At 44.6% G+C, this 24,964-nt stretch overlaps 1 protein-coding gene across 1 annotated transcript; it reads right to left on the bottom strand.

Annotated features, from left to right (window-relative positions):
* Positions 1 to 1,080: 1,080 nt before the first annotated feature.
* Positions 1,081 to 24,240, bottom strand: slc1a8a (solute carrier family 1 member 8a). The gene is made up of 11 exons (XM_049588254.1): positions 23,363 to 24,240; positions 20,702 to 20,781; positions 17,724 to 17,939; positions 16,097 to 16,139; positions 15,803 to 16,010; positions 13,849 to 13,948; positions 9,652 to 9,885; positions 9,379 to 9,573; positions 7,821 to 7,955; positions 7,407 to 7,509; positions 1,081 to 4,261 (listed from the first exon to the last, which is right to left on the bottom strand). The coding sequence occupies exons 1-11, from the start codon at positions 23,600 to 23,602 to the stop codon at positions 4,091 to 4,093; spliced, it is 1,725 nt and encodes a 574-aa protein (XP_049444211.1). The 5' UTR covers positions 23,603 to 24,240; the 3' UTR covers positions 1,081 to 4,090.
* Between the last annotated feature and the right edge of the window lie 724 nt (positions 24,241 to 24,964).

Raw genomic sequence — 24,964 nt, 5'->3', positions numbered from 1 at the left:
TCAAAATAAAGTGTGTTTTGTTTTTTTTTTACAAGCTTGACACGTTTGCGTGTCACTTGTGATCCATTCAGATGGAACAGCGATCTACTCTCGATCCAATAATAGGCTGACGGCTCCTCCAGTATGCTAAGCTAGGCTAAACACATCCTGGATGTTGTTAGTGTTGAGAGACATTCAAGTAACTGTGAGGCCTCATTTATGCACAACGTTAGAAACGTTCATGAACATAGACAGAGCCTTCTGTTCGTTCTCTGCGTTCATTTCGACTGTATCTGTGCATGTTTTCTGAAAGCTTACGGAAACGGACAAAACGCAACAGTAGCACCGCAGATCGTGGGGGCAGTGAAGTATAATTAAAGCAAGATAGCGATCGTGAGAGACAACAAAGAACAAATCGATAATAAAGTTAGAATAACTGACCCTGCACATGTGGAGATCAGGGTTGCAGCGATATACCGGTTTCAAGGTATGAAAATTGGCGGTTATCATACGGCATACTTTTGCTTATCTACGGTACTGAAAAAACTGCAACTGGACGGAGAATCTCATCTTTATCTCGGTCATTTTCAGGAGGGAGATTTTTTACACAAACTTGCATTTAAAAAAAAAAAATTAATTGAAATTATAGTAATAAAACATTTCAACAACTACAAAAAAAGCCTTCTGCTGTAATGCAGGTGACCTGACATGACTCAGAACAAATTTGGGTATGTGAGGAGAAGCAAATGTTCCCAGGACTGATTATCTAAACAACAGGAAGAAGCAGCTTAAGTGACGGGAAGCCCCTCTGAATGTGTGTGTATGGGAGGGTTTGCAGGAGTGTCACATATTTGTAAATATGCCGTCTACAACGCTGCCTCTGTTAATAAAACGTACAATATTAAGACCTTGCGTTTGAAATGGACGCGTCTCTTCGTGCATACAGGGAGAATAAATGAGTCCTAAAAGTCGCCACATGTACAGTAACGTGTCAGTAAGACGGTATGAAAGAGAGAAGAACATCAGTGTGTTTATTTTGAAATGCAAACAAACATAAATTACACAAAGTCCAAAAACACATGAATATAAAAAACGCTGCAGGTTGTCGGTGTGCGTTGGCAGATGAACACTGAGGTTTGTGGATTAAAACAGTCAAGTTAAGGCAGGTCTACGTTTTCATGTTCAGCTCTGAACTAACTAGCGAACAACACCACTACTTCACCACAGAGAGAAGTTCAAGGAGCACTTCACCGAAAATTTTAACATATTTCATAAGAGATCTTAAAGGACTGAATCTTCCACGTTTTAGCCACATAACTACAAATCCTGTTAACATTATACTTCAATTTATCCCGACCATCTTCTGAACCATCAGGTTTTATTTCTTACCTTTTTAAGAAAAATCAACTGTAATCTGCTGCAGATAAATAATCCGTCAACACTTTGTTACCTTGAACGTTCTGTCACATCATCAGTTATGACTCCTGATCTGTCAGTAAACAATTTGTAAACAACTTGAGGTAATAAACACAATTAAGTAGTTAACTGAACCCAAACTAGCATCTGTTAGCTGCAACTGACTTTGGTAAGATTCCCATAATCCCTACAGCACTTTGTTTACTTTGAAACGTTCAAGTCAAAACAACAACGAGAGAAGAAAATAATGCACGTCGACTTCAAACGAAGCCAGTCGGAACGCATGCCAGCATGCTGTCAAATATAAACACACAGAAGAAGAAGAGTCTGCAAGATGAAGAGCACTTGGATTCATTCAGCCATCTGATTGGACGGATTACCCTCTGACCCTTTCACTAGTCTGAGCACCGGCCAATCAGAGACCTAGTTCAGTCAGAGGTTTGTTGAGGTGGTGAAAACTGTTGTGAACATAAGACAGAGACGAGGTTTAGAACAAACAGCAGCATGAAGAAGTTTGTCCCTTTCGAAGATCCAAAATAAGAACAAAAAACAAAAAACGTTCTGTAAAGAACCGAGCTTTGTTTTTAGCTCCGCCACGTTAACTGTCACCCACTGTGATCCAGTGTGGTTTCACTGGTCTCTGTCCCAACACAGAGGTGGATTCTTCCTGGCTTTATAATAAAGTAAAGATGGTGAGCAGGAGGTAAAAAGCTCTGTTAGATTATCCAGGAACTGATCACCTCTACACCTGAAGTCCAGTTCAGATCAAAGATCGGCGATGAGAAGAAAACATTTTCTATCGTTGCAGAGAAAAGTGTCAGCGGTGTGAACTGGCCGGTCGTAGCTCGACTGATGGTGTCACCTGACACTCAGCTGGTTTTAAAGCACGTCACCTGTTTCAACAGCCAGTCACCCCAGTGGAGCCCTCTGTTACTGTCCTCATGATGTGCCAGTGCTGGATGGTGGGTCTCTGCTGCTGCTCGCTGTGTGTTGCATAGAGATGATACGCCATCTCATCTGGTGACTTGGTGTGAACCGGCAGGTTTTTACAATGATGCAGAACAGCGCAACGCAAGTATTTTCAACTCGTCTCGTCATGAATCTTTGTTGTGAACTGGGCTGATAACACAGCATCAGGACCTTTTGTTCAGGGTTTGTACAGAAGTACAGCCCACTGCTGGAGCTCCGTATCACCTCAAGAGTTTTGGTACAAGCACCGATATTGGAGTTTCTATCCTGATATCAAACCATTACATTTTTTCAATCACTTTGAGAAATGTAAATGTAAAAGGAAAAGTTTTTCTCCAGAACCATCAATCGAACCTCTTTCCTCAGCTTACACTGGTCTTGGTCGCAGTGGTGCAGATGTCTCACAGTTCCCCCTGAAAGATCCCAAGACGTGCCCAGGTCTCATGAGATATACAAGCCTGTGTGTCCCTGGAGTCTCCTCTGAGTTGGGCTTGGCTAACCACTAGCCATAAAGGCGTGGACACTCACATGAACGCAAATCGCTGAGAGCGTGTGTAGGTTGAGACCAGGCTTCAGTTTAGTTGATGCAGTCAACGTGAAGTCTAAAAACTTGTCTTAACAAACACTCAGCAGTTACGACTGGGCTTAGTAAAAACCAGCTGGTGAAACCTGCTCCACATCCTTCACAGGGCTTTCACACCAAACAGCAGTTTGAGTGTTACACAGAGAGCGGCTGTGCTCCCTGTGACAGCAGCAGTGCAACTTTTTCCAGCAGGGGTTTCAGCCACAGTTGAACCAAATCAAACTCTGATCCCAAAGACGTAACTTCCTGTGGCCTGTAGCACCACAGTGAGCTGCTTTTTACAGCTCTGTTCTCCGCTTCATTCTGAGGATGATTTTGTAAATGATGTGCTTTTGAGAATTTGAGCAGTTGGTGTGAAACACGTGTAAGATGATCCGAGCCTGTGGAGGTTTTTAGCTGCTTGTATCTGTGATGTCATTCTGTTGGTCACTCCCCAAAGCTCATGACCGGAGGTCAAACGTAGCGTTCCATCTTCCACTCTTTGTTCAATGAAAAGAAAAAGGTTTTTTTCATTGAACAAAAAAGGAGTCGAGACTCTGCCCCGTCATTTGATACCAACTTCCGGTACCTGACGGTTTGTGACACGTTTAAGTCAGTAAGTATTAAGGTTTGGTATCCAGCCATAGGAACCGCCATGGTAAATGGGAAGTGTACAGCTTTGTGGTGGCACTGTCAGACCAGATGATGAACCTGCAGCTGCTCCCAGGAGGGGCATGATGTACCCATAATCCTCTGGTGCAGATCAGGCTCCATGTTCATCTTCTTCCTCAACAGTAACCAGAGATGCTGCCGGATTTCTCTGCCTGATATTTAGCTACCTTCCCACTTTCTGAAGTCAGGCGAGCTTGCAAGTTAGCGCTGATGGCGAAGCATGTTTCCATTAAAATGGCGTCATGGTTCGTTTGTCCCTGGAGCTGTAAATGTCTCTGTCATCAGCGAGCAGGACAACAAACCTCCAAATGAAGCCTAAATCCACTTTTGGCCAAATAAACCACAGTTCTTGAGTTAGAGTCAAAGCAGCTGCTGCTCAGAAGAAGATTCACGCTCTGTACCACAAAGTCCGCCTCTTCCTCTTCAGATGGCACCGTGGGGACTCTACCGCACTCGGTGGTGTTTCGTGGTGAGCTGCTCCGTGCAGTCCAATCACACCTGGCAGATGTTGTAGTAGACGGTGTGTGCGTGCCTCTCGCCTGCTGAGTTGCCCATGGCGTCGAACATGCAGTCTTTGTGCGTGTGGATCTCTGTCATTGGCACGTCTACGCTGTGGGAGTTGTTGTGAGCGTGAGGAGTCTGCGTCCCATAGGACGGAACAGTCTGCAGAGGAAACACACAAAAACACACGTTAGATTCCCACAGTGAAATGATCCAGGTACAGGGTGATGACTGTGTGTTGGCTGCACCTGTACGATTTTCTTTCTTTATGGAAAGTTTGTTTTTCTTTTTTGTGTGTTTTTGCCTCAAACTCCGACCGCTGCAAAGGCACAGCATATACAGGGCACACTCTACCAGTGAGCTGAAGGTCGTCCTGTACAGAGATCATTTTGAGTGAATAATTTCCTCTACCTTTCGGCCTCTCGTCTGTTTTACATCACTAAAACTGGGATTTTTGAAAACTCTGGTTTGTGTGTACCCGTCCACCGCCCCAACGTGCCTCCTTACAAGACCACTCGCACTGCTTCCTTGTTTAGTCACGTCAGTGCATGGGTCACGTGACCGCAGCCTTTCAAAAAAACGGGGGATGTGCACTTATTTGGGTGCGTTACCTTTCATAGGAAAATGTACAAACAGTTTATGAGAACAACCTGCAGCAGCAGTACAGTGGTTCCCAACTGGTGGGTCACGGTCCAAAAGTGGGTCACAAACTTGTCAAGTTTTCCGGCTGGAAAAACAGTGACGGGATGCTAAGAAACGCTGACTAAAAAGCTGCTGGAAACACAGCGATGACCTGTTAAAAACCTGATAATGACAAAGTCAGCTCACATACTACATCACATCAGAAACATTGATATGACATGTTTGAAACACACGTGTAAGATATCTGAGGTTTGCAGGAATGTACGGTGCCAACATTTCCCTCTGGTGACTGGGCTGTTAGTGCACAACAGTATAACAAGTGATTTAGTTAATTCTCAGCTGGTTATTAACGGACTTCTCTGCCCAGCAACAGAGAACAGCAGAGGAGGCGGAGCTTGACAAAGACTCAAAAGGATTCAGAGCTTTAATCTGTTGTGGTTGTCGTTCCAAACGGAGTAAACTCTCCTGTAATCTAATCCAACACAACAGACGTGAATGAAGTAACAGCTCACAGGTGTGATGGAGAAACATACAGCAGAGTAAGATTTGGTTTAAGATCTCCACTTTTGTGCCAAAACAGGAAGAACAAAACAAAATGTTTCCTCATTTTTAATCCATTTTTTATAGTCGATGTAACTTTCCTCTATAGAGTTCAGTTTCTGACGAGAACATTTTAAACTTACAATTTATTATTACATCTATCTTGCACATCTTACAGCGATGTACATATTGCACCCACAGACATGCTTAAAAGGCATATGTTTTACTATTGACCAGCAAACTGTTAAAGTCAGATTTAAATCTCTCCCGTCATGATGTCTGCTATAAATATTTCTCTCTGCAGATATGGAGTCCTTAAACTGTGTCCTAACTGCACGCACCAGTTCGTCCACACTCAATCTGTTAAACATGTACTTTTGTGACATCATGTAAACAAACCATTTTACCTTTTAGCTGTGCTCTCATATAAACAACCACTGTGCTCAGATCATACATAACCACTTAAAAGACGGGTGAGTACTTGCGGTCTTCCTACATTTGTAATTTGTAAGCAGCAAACACACATTTTTTATTGTGATATTTGGGCAACTAGAAATGACAAACAACACAGCCAACAGCAAGTAGGTTGCTATTTACCAGAACTTTAAGCTCCGGTTTGCAGGTTTGCGATTTGGATTCAGGTCACTGATTAACACATATGTTTACAGGTTGGGCGGCTTGGTTCGCATAACGGGTTGGTTTTGTACGTTCTTTTAGAGAACCCTGATCCACACATCACTACCGCCACTACCTCACACCTTATCTGCCTCCATCATCAGCTCCAGAGAAAACACTGGGTCTCATTCGTGACAGGAGCAGAACGAATTTGTGTAAACTGTTCACAGCACAAAATTCACATGTATTTCGGCATTCATCAATATGTTAGTAGCTCCGATCTACACCTGCTTCTGACTGCTCACTGTGCCTGTGTAAATATTATACTGCACATACATATTGGTTGACATTATTAGAAATCACAATGTTAGTATGTATTGTGCTTTGTTATGTTCACAATACGCTGACAGCTTTGAAACACGTCAGTTAAACATGACAAAACATTAGAAATAAACACGTTTAGATAAATTACTTGGCAATTAGCAGATTTAAGCTTCAGATTAGATTTCTTAATACAAAACTGGAAAACGCTGTTCTCTGAATGAATAAAATAAACCAACACTCTCCTCCTCTGCGCTCTGTACACATCACAGCCCCAAACTGCACGTCATTTATGTTTAATCTAATTATGAGAGTTGCGACGTGGGAGACGTAAACATTATTTCAAATTAAGTTTTGGTTTAATAAGACCCGTGGACGTGGGAGAACAATTCTGTGTCTGTCTCGGCTCACAGCGGGCAGCTGGTGAACCTGAACCTGTCAGAGAGTCGGAGGGAGACGTGTGATTATGTCACATGTTGCTAAACTTAACGCTGGGTCACTGCTGACATCAGACTGCCTGTGTTAAGATGTCTTAACAGTGGTTTCATTTCACAGCAGAGACAAAGAGAACTGAGGCTCAGGACAAACACCAGGGTTACATGTCTGTTCATGGCGGCAGATGTGGGAGACGTGATGCTGCTCTGCAGGGCGCTTGATGTACATGTGGCTGCCATAAGGGAAGCTGAAGAGGGAGGGGCAGAGCTCGACTCAGACGCAGCTGTCGGGCAAACAACACACTTTAAACTGAGAAACGATGCCATGGGCCAAATATAAGAACTGAAATATTAAATTATTAAAAACAAATAGTCACAGCGCTCCATGTGTTCGCAGGTCGACAGGATGCACCTGTCCACAGTAATGATCACCTCCATATATGGTGGTCACTGGATAGTTATGGGCGGGGCTGTATGATAAATACTGACCAGTGGGAGCGCTGTCAGTTTATGATTGATTGACAATCATGAACAAACACACGTGACTACGAGTTTCCTGCAGCGTTCATAAATCCATGAAACCAAGATTTTATGTGCAGATCTACGCACACATTTACTGACACCTCATTACTGAGACCCAGTGTGTGAATTCTTTTTTTATCACTTGCCCGATGCAAGTGAGTTGCTAGATTTACTAGCTCAATGTGGCATTTTACTATTACAGACAATGTTTAATTACAGACAATGTTTTTTACCTTTCCTGTTTCACTGAGAGGGAAATCTTTCCGACAAAGGTGGGCGATGATTCCTGCCGCCAGAGCGTCGCCCAGGACGTTGATCATGGTCCGAAACCGGTCGCTGCACAGACAGACGGGACGAGGAGACATCATGACACCAAAACTACTCTGAAGTACCTTACACTCTGTTCACATCGTGTTGTGGCTGCAGTCAAGTATCATACTGAACTAACATTTTAAGGTACTTGTACTTTTATATATATGAGTTTTATGCCACTGTACAGATGTACATACTTTACAGATTCAGACTGAAAATACAAAACTGCCAAATAAATGTGACCCACTGTTTTCAGTTGGACCACAGCAGTGTAAAGATCTGTGATCCTATAATACTGTAACATTCAGAAAGATTAACGAGCACTGTAAACTTACAGGATCCAGTCGATGGCCACAATGAGTGTGATGTCATCTGGCGGCAGGCCCACTGATGTCAGTACGATCACCATGGTAACCAGACCGGCCTGAGGGATCCCCGCTGCACCGATGCTGGCAGCTGTAGCTGTGATGCTGCAAGAAGAAAAAGTAAAGTTTATCCGTCGAAGATTCATTTAATCAAAACGTAGACGGAGCGTCTGGAGCTAAAGGCAGGTCTGATGTCTGACTGCTGACTCAGGTAAAATAAACCTGACACGACCCTGAAACCAGTCTGAAAAGACAAGTCTGATCCTGAAGGTTTAGAATCAACAGTACAAACAAGAATTATTGAATTCTTTAATGTGCATTTTTAGTAAATTCACCCTTTTAACACTGTCGTAGGAAACACTGTCTAAACAAGAGCACATCTTTGAATGGGAACCAGACAATGTGTCAGACCACAGCTCTGTGTCAGCACTACAGACAGGTCTGGAGTCACTGATTATCTTTCTACTACAGGGGAAAATGCTTGTTTGTATTTCTTTTAACCAATCACAGTCATCCTGGGCGGAGCTAAGCTCAGGATGCAGTGATGGTGTCTTGTTAAACGGTGTCGGGGGTGAACTTGTCTTGGTGAAACATTTGCACATATGGAGGCGAGCGCTGTCATTAAACAGTGGTCTGTCACTGTGTGATGATGAAACACACACACACACATCATGTGATAATCAGAGCTCTGGAGGCGGAGCCTGACTTCACTTTAGCTCTGGAGGAGCTCAGTTAAAACCACAGATGATCTGCTGGCTGTATGTGACTCTATCAGAACATTACTAGGATGATATGACAGAAGCTGGTGTGAAGGGGAACAGTTAGTGAAATCAGAGTCACTGGAGCTGCTGCTGTCAGAGTTTAAAGATGTGACAGATCAACTCCCACTGTCAGAAAACTGATTAACATCAGGAGAGTCCTGAGAGACGCAGTCTGGGCTTCTCTGAGCTGCATTCACAAGTTGTAGATCTTTACAACAATTCACTGAAACAACAAAGCAGACATGACGTACTGGACGGTCCAAATCTTTGGCAAAACTTGTTGTTTTCACCGTGTAAGGCCCTGGTCACTCAGAGTGTGTTTTCCAGGTTGTAAAACACGAGGCACGCTGCACTGCTTTTTTTTTTTTTTTTAATTGAATGCTACTAGTGAAAAAAACACTTGCTGTGCATTTTTATTGTTGCCAGGCAACCACAGACTCACCTCTTCATTCTAACCCTTCCTGCAGTAATCAGTGTGTAGTTGCTGACATGTTGAGGCAGAGGGTGCTGTCTGTAGCTCTGGTTGAGGGTGAGAGCTGCTAAAACACTTTCTGTGTGATCGGGGCCTAAGTTGTCACCTTAGTGTTGTAGTTGTTGTTGAAGTGGTGAGTGAGGCAGGACTTTCAGATTGCTGCAGACTAACTGAGAGTTTAAACAGCAGATAACTGATTATATACATTGACATGTTGTGTCCTGCCTTTTGGAAAAGTCTTTCTCCATCTGAAACAATACATTTTAGACAGTTTCTTAATTCTGTGCTGGTTTACCTGATGGTGACCAACTGGCCGAAGTCCAGCTCATAGTCATTAACCTGAGCGATGAAGATGGCCGCCACGGCCTCGTACAGCGCCGTGCCGTCCATGTTGATGGTGGCGCCCACGGGGAGGACGAAGCGGGCGATCTGTCGGTCAACATTGCAGTTTTCCAACAAACACTTCATGGTGATGGGCAGCGTGGCAGAGCTGAGAAAGGACAAATAAAACTTGAACAAAAACCTGAACACATCCACAGGTTAAAGTAGGACCGTCCTGGACTCTGACCTGGAGGAGGTGGCCAGGGCGATCACCATGGCCTGCAGCAGCCCACGGATGAAGGAGAAAGGGTTCTTCCTGGTGAGCAGGAAGAAGAAGAGAGGGAGGAGGATGAGTCCGTGGACGAAGAGGCCGGACAGCACAGTGATGCCGTACCAGCCCAGCTTCTTCCCCAGCGTGCTCGGGTCCTGCATGTCCAGGATCTTCCCCGCCACCAGGAAGATGATGCCGAACGGAAAGTACCTGAGACGACACCACAAACAACATCCTGATGATTATTTTACAAATTGAATCACCACCCTGTGGTTGTATGACTCCGCCCACCAGTCCACCCTGTGGCTGTATGACTCCGCCCACCAGTCCACCCTGTGGTTGTATGACTCCGCCCACCAGTCCACCCTGTGGTTGTATGACTCCGCCCACCAGTCCAGTGTCTCTGACAGTCTCCATCCATGTCAGTGAAAACATGGATGCTTCACACACAGAAGATCTATACAATCAGCACAGTTTCAAGATTAGAGTCACCAATTCAGTATCTGACCAAATGTCTCCCCTTCTGTTCCTGAGATATGACGTTAAAACATGATGATGTCACAGTCAAGCTGACCTTTGACCTTTTGACCTTCATTATTTTATCCTGTTAGACATTTGTGTCAAGTTTTGTCAGAATTCTTGAGTTATGGCCAAAAACATATTGACCTTCAACCACTAAAATTCCAAGCAGTTTATTCTTCAGTCCTAGTGAACGTTTGTGCCAAATATGAAGAAATCAGAGCTCAGCATTTGTCCATGTGGCGGAGGTGACAGTTAAATCTCACATCAGGTCTCAGCTCATGTACGCAAGTTCTAGTCAGCATGGACGGGTGGTGCATCTGTAAATCGGGCTGAGTTGGACACTGGGTGAGAGGCAGGGTTCACCCTGGACAGGTCACCAGACTATCACAGGGCTGACACATAGAGACAGACAACCATTCACACTCACATTCACACCTACGGACAATTTAGAGTCACCAATTAACCTGCATGTCTTTGGACTGTGGGAGGAAGCTGGAGCACCTGGAGGAAACCCACGCTGACACGGGGAGAACATGCAAACTCTGCACAGAGGGGTTCCCCCACCCTGGGTTTAAACCAGGAACTTTTGCTGTGAGGCGACAGTGCTAACCACTGCACCACTGTGCCACCACTGAGGCACAGTCAACCATAAAGTTTGAGTCACTAGGATCTAAAGAGTTCGTCCTCTCGGGAGCTGGAATACATTGTGTAAATTTCACAAAACTGTTTTGTGGTGATGGTGCAGTCTGTCAGTCATCGTCCTCTGGGGATCATGAACACGTACAGCAGCTTAAACAGAAATCGGGTCAGTATGTGAGCAGATAACATGTGTTTTCAGACCACGGGACATTTTTCCTTTTTGTTGTGTCCGCGCCGTAAGGACGAATAACTGTGGCAGTTCTTAGAACGCCGTTTTGAGGAACTCTTTAAGCTCCTGTGTCAGAGTAGGTCTCCCAACACAAGAGGAACCAAGGTGACCCATCTTTACCTGTCAGCCATGTAAACAACACAAAACACAGACCACAGTTCATGAAGAAAAAAACAGTTAGCAGGTATCTGACCTCCACTTCTTTCAGTTTGGCTTCAAAAGTAATTATTAGCGAGACTAACTTGTTGAGTTTCAACTCATTTTGGATCATATGCACAGCCGAGGGTGCAGATTACACTAAATCCCTTTTTATAAACACAGTTTGGAGCAGAAAGCATAAAGTCCTGAGGAAAGAGGACTGTCCTGCACTCGTCTTCGCTGCTGTAACAAGAGATGGAAGAAGTGTACGTGTTGAGTGTTCTGGTCATCAGGCTTTGTGTTGTGCTGTTTTTAATCTGCTCAGGTGCTGCAGCAGGATGACGTCACAGCCGGCACGTTTTCACCACCTGACAGGTCATCAGGTCAGATCCTCCTCGCTGTCAGAGGGGCTGTGAGACCGTTACACCACCGAAACTGACTAACAAACCAAAAACACCACGCTGCAGTTTAATACTACCGACACAAACACGAGATACAAGCTGTGTTCAGGAGATAGTGTGAGTCACAGAAGTCCATGAAATAAATAATCCACTAACACACACTAAGATCCCAAGAGTTCACTGCACGTGTTGTACCCCAACACCCCAACTCCTCTTTATAACCTCCTTGATCCCAGCATGCAACCTGGCTACAGGAGCATGTTGAGCTCAAACTTGTAATCAAGTAAATAATTAAATAACGCAGGTTTGAAAACACTGACTGGCTTCTTATGACTCCAGATGGACGGACGGACGGACGGACGGATGTCAGAGGGATTTCCAACCAGCTCGGTGACCTTTCCAGCTCTGTTAAAGATATCAAAACTCTTGGCGCGATATTTGACTCCGCCTTTACGTTTGACAAACAAATAAATGCAGTAGTAAAACCAAGCTTTTTCCAACTCCACACCATTTACAAAATCAAGCCATTTCTCTCCCTCAGAGACCTGCAGACAGTCACCCACACCCTCATCTCCTCTCGTTTATCAGTCAGTCCTCTCAGTCCCTCCAGCTGGTTCAGGACGCTGCTGCTGCCAGGCTCCTCACAGGTAACCAGAGGAGAGACCATGTCACACCTGTGTTAGCGTCTCTCCTCTGGCTGCCTGTGAAGTTCAGAATAGATCTGAAGGTTCTGTTTAATGTTCTGACCCCGTCCTACATCGCAGACCTCATGACCCCCTAGTCTCCCCCCAGGTCCCTCAGGTCAGCTGACCTGGGGCTCCTGGCTGTCCCACGCTGCAGATTCAAGCTCAGGGGGGATCGTGCCTTTGCTGTGCCTGCACCCAAACTGTGAAACTGCCACTGAGTTGAGAACTGAAACTTTTAATATTTACACGTGTGATTTTCCTGCTGTCATATGTCAGAATAGGGCTGGGCGATATGGACAAAAAAATCATATCTCTGTGTTTACAGGCCAACTGGCCATACACAATATATATTTCGGTATTTTCTACAAAACAGGCTACAAGTTTTCAGCTGGAAGTCAAAGCCACATTTGAGATGTCACAAGCAGTGATTAAAATAAAACGCAAAGACAGAGATGTTATCCCCCTCTTTGAAAAAATGCTGCTGCACAACAGTTACACCTCCAAAACACTAGTCGGCTGCAGGGATCTGTGAAGTGCTGTAAAGTTTACTTGATTCAAAACACATATTAAACACACATTAAACACACATTAAACATGGCTTAATGGAGACAGTTTCAAACACAAATCAGCTTCACTATAACTCGCAGCATTCACAGACAAACACTTGTCTTTATCTGGACACATTTTCCCCACAAATACAACATGCTAACGTTATTAGCACAAGCCTATGGCATTTTACATTGTATAAATTAGCCTAGCAGCTAGCAGAGATTTCCTCTGCTCATATTTCAGCCAGGATAAATCACACACAGCTTTGTTTCCACTGAGAGAAATGGTTTCAGCTCACAGAGACAGACAGAAGGTCTGCGTCACTGTGACGTGTTGTGTTTAAATGTTGCTGGAGAACTTGTGAGTGAGTGAGGGGGCGGAGCTGTGCGGAGAGTGTGACGGAGGAGAGATGAACACGTGCTGTAACACAACTTGACCCAATATTGATATAAACGGAGTCTAAATTTATGTCTTACTTGAAAATATATTGATATATGGTACAGTCGTTATATAACCCAGCCCTATGTCAGAATATCAGCTGTTCAAGGGATATTTCGCCGATTTTCAACCAGCTCTGTATCGTAACAGTGTGGGTCGTATGTGTTAATGAACCGTGGTAAACTTCCCTCCATCAGCACCCAGATCTCCTGATTCATCAAAAAGAAAATCCTCTGACTGACCCGTTTCAGATTTTAACTCACTGTTCAACTGTAATATGAGATTGTTTGTCACCAGCTGGCTGCCATATTGTTTTTGGATGTGCAACTAGCACTACGTTACCCACCAGAGGTAGCCTTTTCGTTCCGATGCAATGCATTCTGGTAGCTGTAGGGTTTCTGCGTCTTGAGCAAATGAAAATGCCGCAGCTCTTTCTTTGTTTTCTCTGATTCTGTAGCACAGATTTTAAAAGTATTTGTGTTCCTCTGCTGCAGAGCAGTGAAATACTCTAAGAGGACGTGTGTTTCCTCAGGAGTGTGTACTGTGTGTACTTTCAGAGTATTCTTCTCACCAGACAGCAGCGTTGATGATCTTCATGACGCACTCGTTGATACACTGACAGACGTTGATGAGTGGAGCTCCTCGTTCTCCCATCCTGCCCAGCAACAGACCTGCAACAACAACACAGTGTAGACGTTTTCATTATAGGTTCAGGGTGAGGAGTGTAAACCAGAGAGGCAAGGGATTATGGGTAGACGAATGAGAATCTGTCTGATGTGCATATTCAGTTCTGACTGTTACAAAGTTTGATGTGTGAGAGGACTCCTCTGTTTGTCTGAGCGATCTTTGATGCTTTCAGGCTGCACAAAGGCTTCTCTACAAACAGATGTTATTTGGAGTGAAGAGTTTGTTTTGTACGTGGAGAACAAAACGCTGTGCGACAGTTCAACCAGAGCGACAACTGAGAGACAAAGATCCCTCTGAGCAACAGCTGAGAAGAAATCAGCAGAAGCTTTGCATCAAACTGTGCAGATTTAAACGAGAACAGGTTCCAAAGATGTGTCTAACAAGCTGGAGGTAACTTTAGCAAAGCTCTTCTTCAAACTTCACAACAGAAACAGAGGGTCAGTGTTTCGGGTTGGACCGGCTGGAATATCAAATGAACTTAAATCACAGTTTGAACCTGGACTGACTCAATATTCAGAGCCCAGCTGCTCCACTGTGGGTCAATAATGATCAGTGCTGGGGGTAATGTGTTACACTAATATATTACATCTTAGCAGTAACTACGTAATATCACATGTTACCAACAGGATTTCGGGTGTTATCACATTTAGTGTCACATAACGCGTTACCACCTGAAATAAACTGTTTGTTTTCATGTTTCATTCATCCACACTGACGCACACCGCTCCATGCCCCGAAGGTCGTTGTGTGTTGTCGTGTCATTACACTCTACGTTATAAGAGGGTGCCAGTGATCGTGTGCTTTATCATGTTCAGTGTGTTTCCATTAATATAACGTCTACACCCTATCCCGTCCTGCCTCTGCGTCCTGAGGCTTCCTGAAAGCAGTGGGGATCAGGAGCTGACCTCCGGTTTGTTTTTTCCTCGTCCTGGTGATCGGCACATCTGGGTGATGTCAGTATATGTTGGAAGTGTTTCCACTCACATCTCCTACAGCTGCAGAGCGACGCCGACACACAGTCCTGTTCTTAAACATAACTCTCTCTGTGGTGCTGCTGGAGCTGACCGACACACCTGGGACCGGCAGGTGTTTTTTTTTTTTTTTTTTCAATTGTCGCTGATAAGGAGGGAGCGTACGCAGCCGCATGCAGCCACCTGGTGAAAAAGCGCAGTGTCTTCATTCAGAGCGCATGTGTTTTTTTGTGCAGCTGCTCCGAGCACTTCCTGTTGAAAGTCTCTTTTCAAAAAGGAGCTGGTGACATCACTGCCGCTCCTTTAGCCATGCTACCTTCTGACTGTCACAACAAAGACAGAAAAGAAAAACACATTTATGCGAGCAGATCGTCCGGACACGCTTGTTGTTCACTGTGCAGTCAACCCTCTGTTAGCGTAGTGTTACGTTAGCTACCTGGCTAACATTAATGTCAAGATGTTGCTGTCACAGAAACAAAACTCATGCATAGTCCATCCATCCATCCATCCATCCATCCATCCATCTTCATCTGCTTATCCATAGCCAGGTCTCGGGGGCAGCAGGCAGAGCAAAGCACCCCAGACGTCCCTCTCCCCAGCAACAATTTCCAGCTCCTCCTGGAGGACCCTGAGGTGTTCCCAGGCCAGATGAGATATGTAATCCCTCCAGTGTGTTCTGGGTCTGCCCCGGGGCCTCCTACCAGTGGGACGTGCCCAGAACACCTCCAGCAGGAGGCACCCAGTGTAATTAAAAAAAGATATGCTGACCCCAGTTTTGACCCCAAAACACTTTGGTGAACACGGTCCCTAAACTTCTTAATGACAGAGTTTTCTGTATCAGTGACTTGTTGATTGCGTCCTGCTCACCCATGGTGGCGGAGAAGATGACGATGCCCAGGACGTTCATCTGCTGGCTGCTGCCGGGACTGGTCTTGTAGGTGATCTCCGGAGGCGGGGTCAGCTCCAGGTACACCGTCCGCCCCTTAGGGTGACTGTCGTCAGGGAAGACATAGACGAAGTTGGGCTGGATGGTTCTGGTCGGGACTTTGAGGATGGGAATCAGGTCCGTTTTGTACTGAAGGAACACAGTCGAGTTAGTTACAGGAGTTAAAGACGTGATAAACTTTGCGTCACCTGAACGAGTCCTGGAGGTTTTCTCACCTGCTGGAACGTGGCCTCGATCAGATTCGAGGGAACCATGTTTCTGTGGTGGAATAAAAGAAGTGATTAATTTAAACATGAAGCAGTTGGTATTGCCCTGCACGTATTTACAGACACGTACGAGGAATATATGACAGGTTAGAGAGCAGCAGACTGTCACACCTCCACCACACAGGATCAATAATAAAGTATTTTTTAGTGGAGCAGCGACAGGTGTGAGACTCTGATGTGATGCCGGACGGCAGGAAGGTAAACACGGATGAATCAGAGGGAATAGGGTTTATTAAGATCACCTGACCTTCACCAGGAGGTCAGAGGTCAACAGGATGATGAAGAGCGCGGTGTGCCAACGTGCTGCAGCAGAGATCATGTCATCGCACTGCCGCTGACTCGGCTAATCTGTCACTCATCCCCGCAGGATTACTAAAAATATACTGATCAGCCCCGTCTGTAATTGGATTGATGTGTGTGTGTGTGTGTGTGTGTGTGTGTGTGTGTGTGTGTGTGTGTGTGTGTGTTTTCTACGATTTGTTGATCTAAGCGTTGTTCAGCTGAGTGGCAGCGGCCTGTTGGACACTGAGGGGTGAATTCACAAAAGATCAGACAAAAACAAAGTGTGTAATTCTCTGGTGCACCCACAGACAGTGAACTGTACCCAAACTGTGCTGCTCAGCAAACAGCGTCCCAGCGCTCCTGTGCTATTTGCATGTATTTAAATGAGGTCATACGCAAACATCTGGCACAAAAATTGACCCTTTCTTTGCAAAAACAGTCCAATTTCAAAAAGATTAGCAACAGCAGCCACATTTTTTCGGACAATTTAATAATAATTCTGACATTTTATTAATATGTTTTTGACATTTTAATAATAGTTTTCATAAATTTAATCAACATTTTTTAGGACATTTTAAAAAGCTTTTCAGACATTTTAATCAACATTTTTTCTGACATTTTTTTGTTTGTTTTTACATTTTTTTAGGACATTCTATAATATTTTTCAGACATTTAAATGATGTATTTTTGGACATTCTAATAACTATTTTTGACATTTTATCAACATTTTTTTTACTTTTTATCAACCTTTTTTAGGATATTTAAAAAAAATCAGACAACTTAATAATATATTTCTGATATCTTAATATTTTTTGACATTTCATAAATTTTATCATGATAAAAATGATTTTATCAATGTGAGTAGAGACGTAATAACCCATGCGGCATCCACCTCTGTCATCGTACAGTCTGCAGACGTCACACATGATGTCGTACCTAAGTTTATTAGATCCATGTGGCATAGTGTAGCTGCACTAAACTTACAGGACTGATAAAATCTCTCAGTCTGTCAGAGGTGTTAGTTTCTACTCGTCGTGCAGGTTTCAGTCCTGTTTTATAAATCTTTGATTTCATCTGTTTAAAGCTGCTGCTCCTCATATTTCACCGTTTCTCTTTGTTTAACGGACAAAAGATAAAAGTCGGCTGACTGTGTCTTTCATCAGACATATTTTCAGTGTTTGATGGTTTTAGTTTATTTTGTCTGTCTCTCAGACGGACGGACGGGCAGACAGACTAACACACAGACAGACAGAGGGTCCCGGTCTGACCCTTCACCTGTGCCCCTCCAACTCACCTGATGAGGTCTAGCAGGGCGTCGGCCGAGGTCATGACGGGCCCCCCTCCCAGACGGTTACTCTCCATCTCCGTCCCCACGCCGGGTTTGATGATGACGACGAGCACGATGCCGACCACCACGGCGATGAAAGTGGTCCACAGATAGTAGGTGACGGTGAGGACACCCATCCGACAGCAGGCCTTCGACTCCATCGACGACAGACCCGACATTAAACTGCACAGACACACAGACAGACAGATGTTGGTTTAAAGGGGCATTTAGTGAAATTTATTCTGTTGTCTCCTGAATCAGTTTCATCTCCAAGTGTCCTTTACAGAGAGACGTCCTTTAGCCTAGCTTAGCACAAAGACTGGAAGCAGTAGGAAACTGTTAGCCTGTTTTATTTTATTTTATTTTATTTTCAGTTCAAATGAATGTTGTCAGATGTGTTGAAGTGAAGCTCCAGGACGTTGGACACAGGTGTCTTCCTGTCCTCCAGGATGTTGGACACAGGTGTCCTCCAGGATGTTGGACACAGGTGTCTTCCTGTCCTCCAGGATGTTGGACACAGGTGTCCTCCAGGATGTTGGACACAGGTGTCTTCCTGTCCTCCAGGATGTTGGACACAGGTGTCCCCCTGTCCTCCAGGATTTCAGTGTTTGATGGTGTCCTCCTGTCCTCCAGGATGTTGGACACAGGTGTCCTCCAAGATGTTGGACACAGGTGTCCTCCTGTCCTCCAGGATGTTGGACACAGGTGTCCTCCAGGATGTTGGACACAGGTGTCCTCCTGTCCTCCAGGATGTTGGACACAGGTGTCCCCCTGTCCTCCAGGATGTTGGACACTGGTGTCCTCCTGTCCTCCAGGATGTTGGACACAGGTGTCCTCCAGGATGTTGGACACAGGTGTCCTCCTGTCCTCCAGGATGTTGGACACAGGTGTCCTCCAGGATGTTGGACACAGGTGTCCTCCAAGATGTTGGACACAGGTGTCCTCCTGTCCTCCAGGATGTTGGACACAGGTGTCCTCCAAGATGTTGGACACAGGTGTCCTCCTGTCCTCCAGGATGTTGGACACAGGTGTCCCCCTGTCCTCCAGGATGTTGGACACAGGTGTCCTCCAGGATGTTGGACACAGGTGTCCTCCTGTCCTCCAGGATGTTGGACACAGGTGTCCTCCTGTCCTCCAGGATGTTGGACACAGGTGTCCCCCTGTCCTCCAGGATGTTGGACACTGGTGTCCTCCTGTCCTCCAGGATGTTGGACACAGGTGTCCTCCAGGATGTTGGACACAGGTGTCCTCCAAGATGTTGGACACAGGTGTCCTCCTGTCCTCCAGGATGTTGGACACAGGTGTCCTCCAGGATGTTGGACACAGGTGTCCTCCAAGATGTTGGACACAGGTGTCCTCCAAGATGTTGGACACAGGTGTCCTCCTGTCCTCCAGGATGTTGGACACAGGTGTCCTCCAAGATGTTGGACACAGGTGTCCTCCTGTCCTCCAGGATGTTGGACACAGGTGTCCCCCTGTCCTCCAGGATGTTGGACACAGGTGTCCTCCTGTCCTCGACCACCCAAACTGGTCTGAAGGGAGTCAGTGAGTCGGCCACAGGTAGACTGACTCAGTCTGAACACCTGGTCCAGTGTGGCGTGACGAGGCTGGCTGCTAGCGTTAGCATCAGAGGCTATGCTAGCTCAGACCTCCAGGTTTGTGTTGAGGTGATATTTCAGACTGACGTTCTCTGATGGTTGGAGCAGAACCTGCAGAGAACGCTGCTCCTATCAACAGCTCCATCTGGGCGTTTTTTAAATGTAACTGTTCCGTTCACGGGGCCGAGCAGCGTCATCTCGTCTGCCTCCATCATGTGACAAAGACACTGTGGCCTTCAGTGACGCACCGGGTCAAAGGGCACCACAGAACGCCATTAATCAGCGTCCATTCTTTTGACGTGTTATTTGACAGGCCTAAATTAAAATCAAAACAAAGTGTCACTGGTTTCCATAAAAGAGACATTTGTCTGCTGGCTCCGCCCAAAGATACTTTCCACCTAGCCTGGCAGCTTGTCTGGGGGAAACCCTGCGTTTAAGTGCGCTGCAGATACGGTAGGCTTCACGGTCTGAGGCATCCTGATCACAGACTCTCTCTCTGCTGGTCTCTGAACACCAGTCGTGTTGTCACAAAGGCACGACAGAGACTTTACTTCCTGAGGCGTCCGAATAAACACGGCAAAAACACACAACGGAGCATCTTTACTGGTAGAGTTTGGCAGCATCACAGCAGAGGATCATAACAGCTGATGAGGGTGGTGACAATAGCGTCAAAAATCACAGGCTCTCCATCACCTCAGATACGGAGCATTAACACCACCCGCTGCAGGAAGACAGCACTTTGGACAATAAGACAAATCCATGTTTGACAAATATGAGTTTTTACAGTTCTCATGATGATTTATGTTTTACCATCTAAATAATTCAGATCCTGTCAGTCACACACACAGAGCGTTGAACAGCAGTGAACATCCAGATTATAACTGACTGGAGACAAAAAAAAAAAATTCTACTACACATAGATCATAAACGCATGGATATAAAAACGAGTCATTGCGCTAGGTTCAATAATATAAATGCTTTTTATGTTTTATTTGGCGTCACACCGACACCACTACTGTCACTTTCTGCCACCAGTTCAGCTCCGCCCACAAAACACGTCATCACTGTTTACAATCATAAAAAGAATCTACACACTGTGTTATATATCGTAGCACGATGCACATATTTTTATGTTTTGTTTTTTTTCCTGTTTTCTTGTCGGTCGTCTCTGTGTGCGTCAGAGAAGTGCAACGTGACCTGATTCTTGATTGTGATTCTGTGGTGAAACTTTAAGTCTCAGAAACTGTCCAAAGTAAATTTCTGTTTTTGCTCATATCATTTCTCTTCCTGATGTTTCGTAGCTATTTAAATATTTTAATGTGTGACGGACGTAAAACATGGACACACCTGGACGTGATGAGAGGAAGGATGAGCATCTTCAGCATCCTCATCAGCAGCTCTCCAGGAAAAGAGAAGTAGATTTTTGCCTGTGGAGACAAAACACATCTCACATCAGCGTTTCAAAATAAGAGCAGAGTTTTCAGTCATGAGTTATTATCTAAAAGCTTCGTGGCGTAACTGAAGTTACAGGTTGTTGTTGAGTGCAGAGCTGATCTTCTTCCAGGAGCTGTTTATAAGTGTGTCGGCCTATCGTCTGTGGGACAGATGTGACGCTCTGACAGCTCTGCACTAACATGATCAGCTTCTCCTCCATATTTATCACAGACTGATAGTTACTGAAGAAGGAAAGATATCTGTCAGCTGTGATTGGTTGGTCCTCGTCACATGACATGTGGTGCACGCTGCTGCCTTCCAAAAGTTGAACTCTGTTTATCTCAGCCGTCACACCCTGAAAAATGGGCGCTCGGGAACACGTGTGGCGCTCTGGCGTTGCTCTGGTGTTTGAGCGCGCCTGCTGTGCGTCTACACTGCTACTTTAAACTTCAACTTCTCTCTCAGAGGTAAATATTGATCTTTATACTGCACTATATTATTCAGATTATTGATACAAAATATAATCAAAATATAATCAATAATAAATAAATAAATAGAAACCACCCAGCAGTTTGTAAAGTCATTAAAGTACACTCCACCTTTACCAGCTGCAACATTCAACTGATCAACACATTCATGCATCAATAATTATAATACAGTAATATAATATCATATTTATTATTTTGCATTATGAGTACTTTTAATTTGGGAACTCTGAGTATATTTTGATGCTTCTATATTTTTATTTGATGCAATACTTTTTCCTGCAACAGAATATTTCTCCTCTGTGGTATCTCAGAAACAGAAACCTCAGATTCAGAGCTCAGTCTGATTGGAACATGTCGTCGACTGAAACCTTGAACACTGAAGATGATTTAATTCCAGTAAGTTCCTCATAAATGGATTTAAATTTAAAATAAGAGTCTGTGTCGAAGTGGTCCAGTGACCTGCATGTTTCTTTCTCTATATTCGGCCGTCTGCCTGGGACGGATCAGTGATTCCTGGAAAACCGTTCACAGACAAACTGCACTATTTTTATCCAACACTTGACATGAAAAAACTGTCAGCTGACCTGAACCTAAACTGTCTGACTAAAGATTTAATTATCAGCAGCAAAGTTAAATAAAAGCATCCACACAGAGGCAAAGGGTTTACGAGGCACCATGTGAAAGTGTCAGAGAAAAACCTCTAAATAACGTGAGCACACAGGAGTCTGGTATTTATAGAGCGTCTCACAGGAGCAGATATTCTAACTCCCGCCAGGTGAGTCCTGTTGGGAAAATATAAAGAAAGAGGGGACCTGGGATGTTTTTCCTTATTTTCTATAATGTTCCTGTGTTGGGTGTTCATGTCAAATATTGTATGTAACAGTAATCCCCGTGAGTGAACACCTCAGGAGGCTTCAGGCCATTCTGAATACTTTGTTTCCAACAAAACAAGCTGACGTCTACATATGGTCATCTGCTAAAGGCTACTACTGCAACTGTTTACACCACACACACTGCTACATATAGCTACATGCTAATGCCAGGGAAACATGTCATCTACATGTAGCTACATGCTAACATCAGGGAAACGTCATCTACATGTAGCTACATGCTATCATCAGGGAAACATGTCATCTACATGTAGCTACATGCTATCATCAGGGAAACATGTCATCTACATGTAGCTACATGCTAACATCAGGAAAACATTACATTACATATGATGCTACATGTAGCTAGATGCTGATGTCAGCGTAAAATGATATAACATATGCTGCTATATGTAGCTACATGCTAACATCAGGGAAACATTACATTACATACACTGCTACATGTAGCTTCATGCTAACACCAGCGAAACATGTTAGCAGTATGGTGGAAGTGAAAATAAACATAAAATGTAACTTGTTCAATGCTTCAGCTTGAAATGTGTTTGTGGCCCCGCCCCTTCTGTTACACAGGCAACATGGCGACCACTGAGGGGAAGTGTCTGCCACACTCAAGCTAGCATATATAAATCCAGAGGTGTCTGACCTGAGACGCAGCAAGTGTCCACACAGAGGACATTTTTGACATTTTAAGTTGCAGCAGTTGAGGACAAACGGTAAACATCACTAACAGAGCTAAAAAGTTGAATTTAAAGGAGCCTGATGGGAAACTTAAGAGAAGGCGTGGACATGGGAACTGGAATATTTTGTCCAAGTGAGTTCTGACAAAAAGATTAAAGGAAACTATGAACATGAGATTTATTAAAGGAGATATATCAACATCAGTGTAGGTCCTGACGGGAACTTTAACGGACAGAGAGGGAGGAAAATTCAAAGAAAGCCTCAGACCAACTGAAATGTACAGGCCTGGCCGGAGAGACAGGTTGGAAAGTTTAAAAGAAAATATTGAGGGGAAATTTAAGGGAAGTATGAACATGGGAGCTGAGCAGTCCCTGCAGGAAAGTATCCATGGAACATTTTAAGTAAAATATCAACATAAAGTTAAAAAGAACATCAGATCAACATGGAAGCCATTTCCACAGTTAGATTCCCAGCAGGTGAGTCTGGACAGAAAGGTAGACACAACAGGTGAGTCGTACCTGTGTGGACAGCTGGGTTCCCCTCAGCATGAAGCCCAGCGTGCAGCCAGTGAGCACGGCGATGACGGACAGCGTCAGCAGCCCGTTCCTCTTTAAGAAAGCCCTCGCGCTCTTCTTCAGGTCCCCCTGGACAAAAGTCTTGACCCGGTCCCCCATCGTCCTCCCTGCGTCTCCCGGAGCGTACGAGCTGTGGTCGGAGCGCACCTCCTCCTCTCCGCTCGGTAAAAGAAGCTCCTCCATGCTGTCCAAGTTTTCTGTTGGCCTGTGTGCGGTTGGCAGGGTGACAGACCTGTGAGAGCCAAAGACGAGCTAACCTTTTCCACTGAGGGATTAAATCATCATGATCAGAGCCAACGGCAGCGCTGCAGGCCGGCTGCAGACTTACAGCCGCTAAGAGGCTTAAAGAGGTGCAACAACCTCACACGCCTTTGTTGTGGCATCTGCTGCTGCTGGACACCGTCCTGTTGTTGTTCCTCAGGTTTTGGCTCAACTGTCGTGGTCAAGAAGTCAGCAGAGAGGTCAGAGGATCCTGCAGCTGTTGGACTCAGTGAAGTTTCACTCTGTCAGCTCAGATTAGGGTCAGTGAGACTTTCAGATTTCCATTTTTATCAGGTTTTGTGATCAAAGATGCTTTTTCCTGTCAGAGCCCTCAGGCTGCCCATATCACACCGCAGTAATTATAATAGATGATATTCAAATATGCCACAAATCAATCAGCACAGTTTCAAGATTAGAGTCACCAATTCAGTATCCGACCAAATGTCTCCAATTCTGTTCCTGAGATATGACGTTAAAACATGATGATGTCACAGTCAAGCTGACCTTTGACCTTTTGACCTTCATTATTTTATCCTGTTAGACATTTGTGTCAAGTTTGGTCAGAATTAGTGCATGAATTCTTCAGTTATGGACACAAACATGTTCTGTGAGGTCACACTGACCTTTGAGCACCAAATTCTAATGACTTTATTCTTCAGTCCAAGTTTGTGTCAAATTTAAAGAAATCCCCTTAAGCTGCTTTTTAGATATTGCATTCATGAGAACAGGACAGATGCAAGGTCACAGTCAACTTGACATTTGCCCTCTTAAATCTAATCAGTTCATCGTTGTGCCCAAGTGAACGTTTGTGCCAAATTTGAAGAAATTCCCTCAAGGCGTTCTTAAACACACGCAAGGTCACAGCGACCTTGATCATTGACCACCAAATCAGTTCATCATTGACTCAAAGTGGATGTTTGTGCCACATTTGAATAATTTCCCTCAAGGCCTTATAGTGTTCACTATATGAGATGCACTTTCGGTCACACTAACCTTGACCTTCAACCGCCAAATTCTACTCAGTTCATTTTTCAGTCCAAGTGGATGTTTGTGCAAAATTTAAAGAAATTCTCTCAACAAGGTCTTGAGACAATGTGATCACAAGAATCAGACCGCAGAGGTCAAAGTGCCCTTAACATTTGACCTTTGACAACCAAATTCTAGTCAGTTCATTCTGGAGTCAAAGAGGATGTTTGTGCCAAATTTGAATACATTTCCTCAAGGTGTTCTTGAGCTATCAGTTACAATAATGGGACGGACATCCCAAAAACACAATGCCTCCTG

This window comes from Epinephelus fuscoguttatus, linkage group LG10 (genome assembly GCF_011397635.1).
Source record: "Epinephelus fuscoguttatus linkage group LG10, E.fuscoguttatus.final_Chr_v1".
Classification (NCBI taxonomy): domain Eukaryota; kingdom Metazoa; phylum Chordata; class Actinopteri; order Perciformes; family Serranidae; genus Epinephelus; species Epinephelus fuscoguttatus.
Note: the sequence above shows the minus strand (reverse complement) of the source record. Positions and strands in the feature narration are given on the sequence as shown.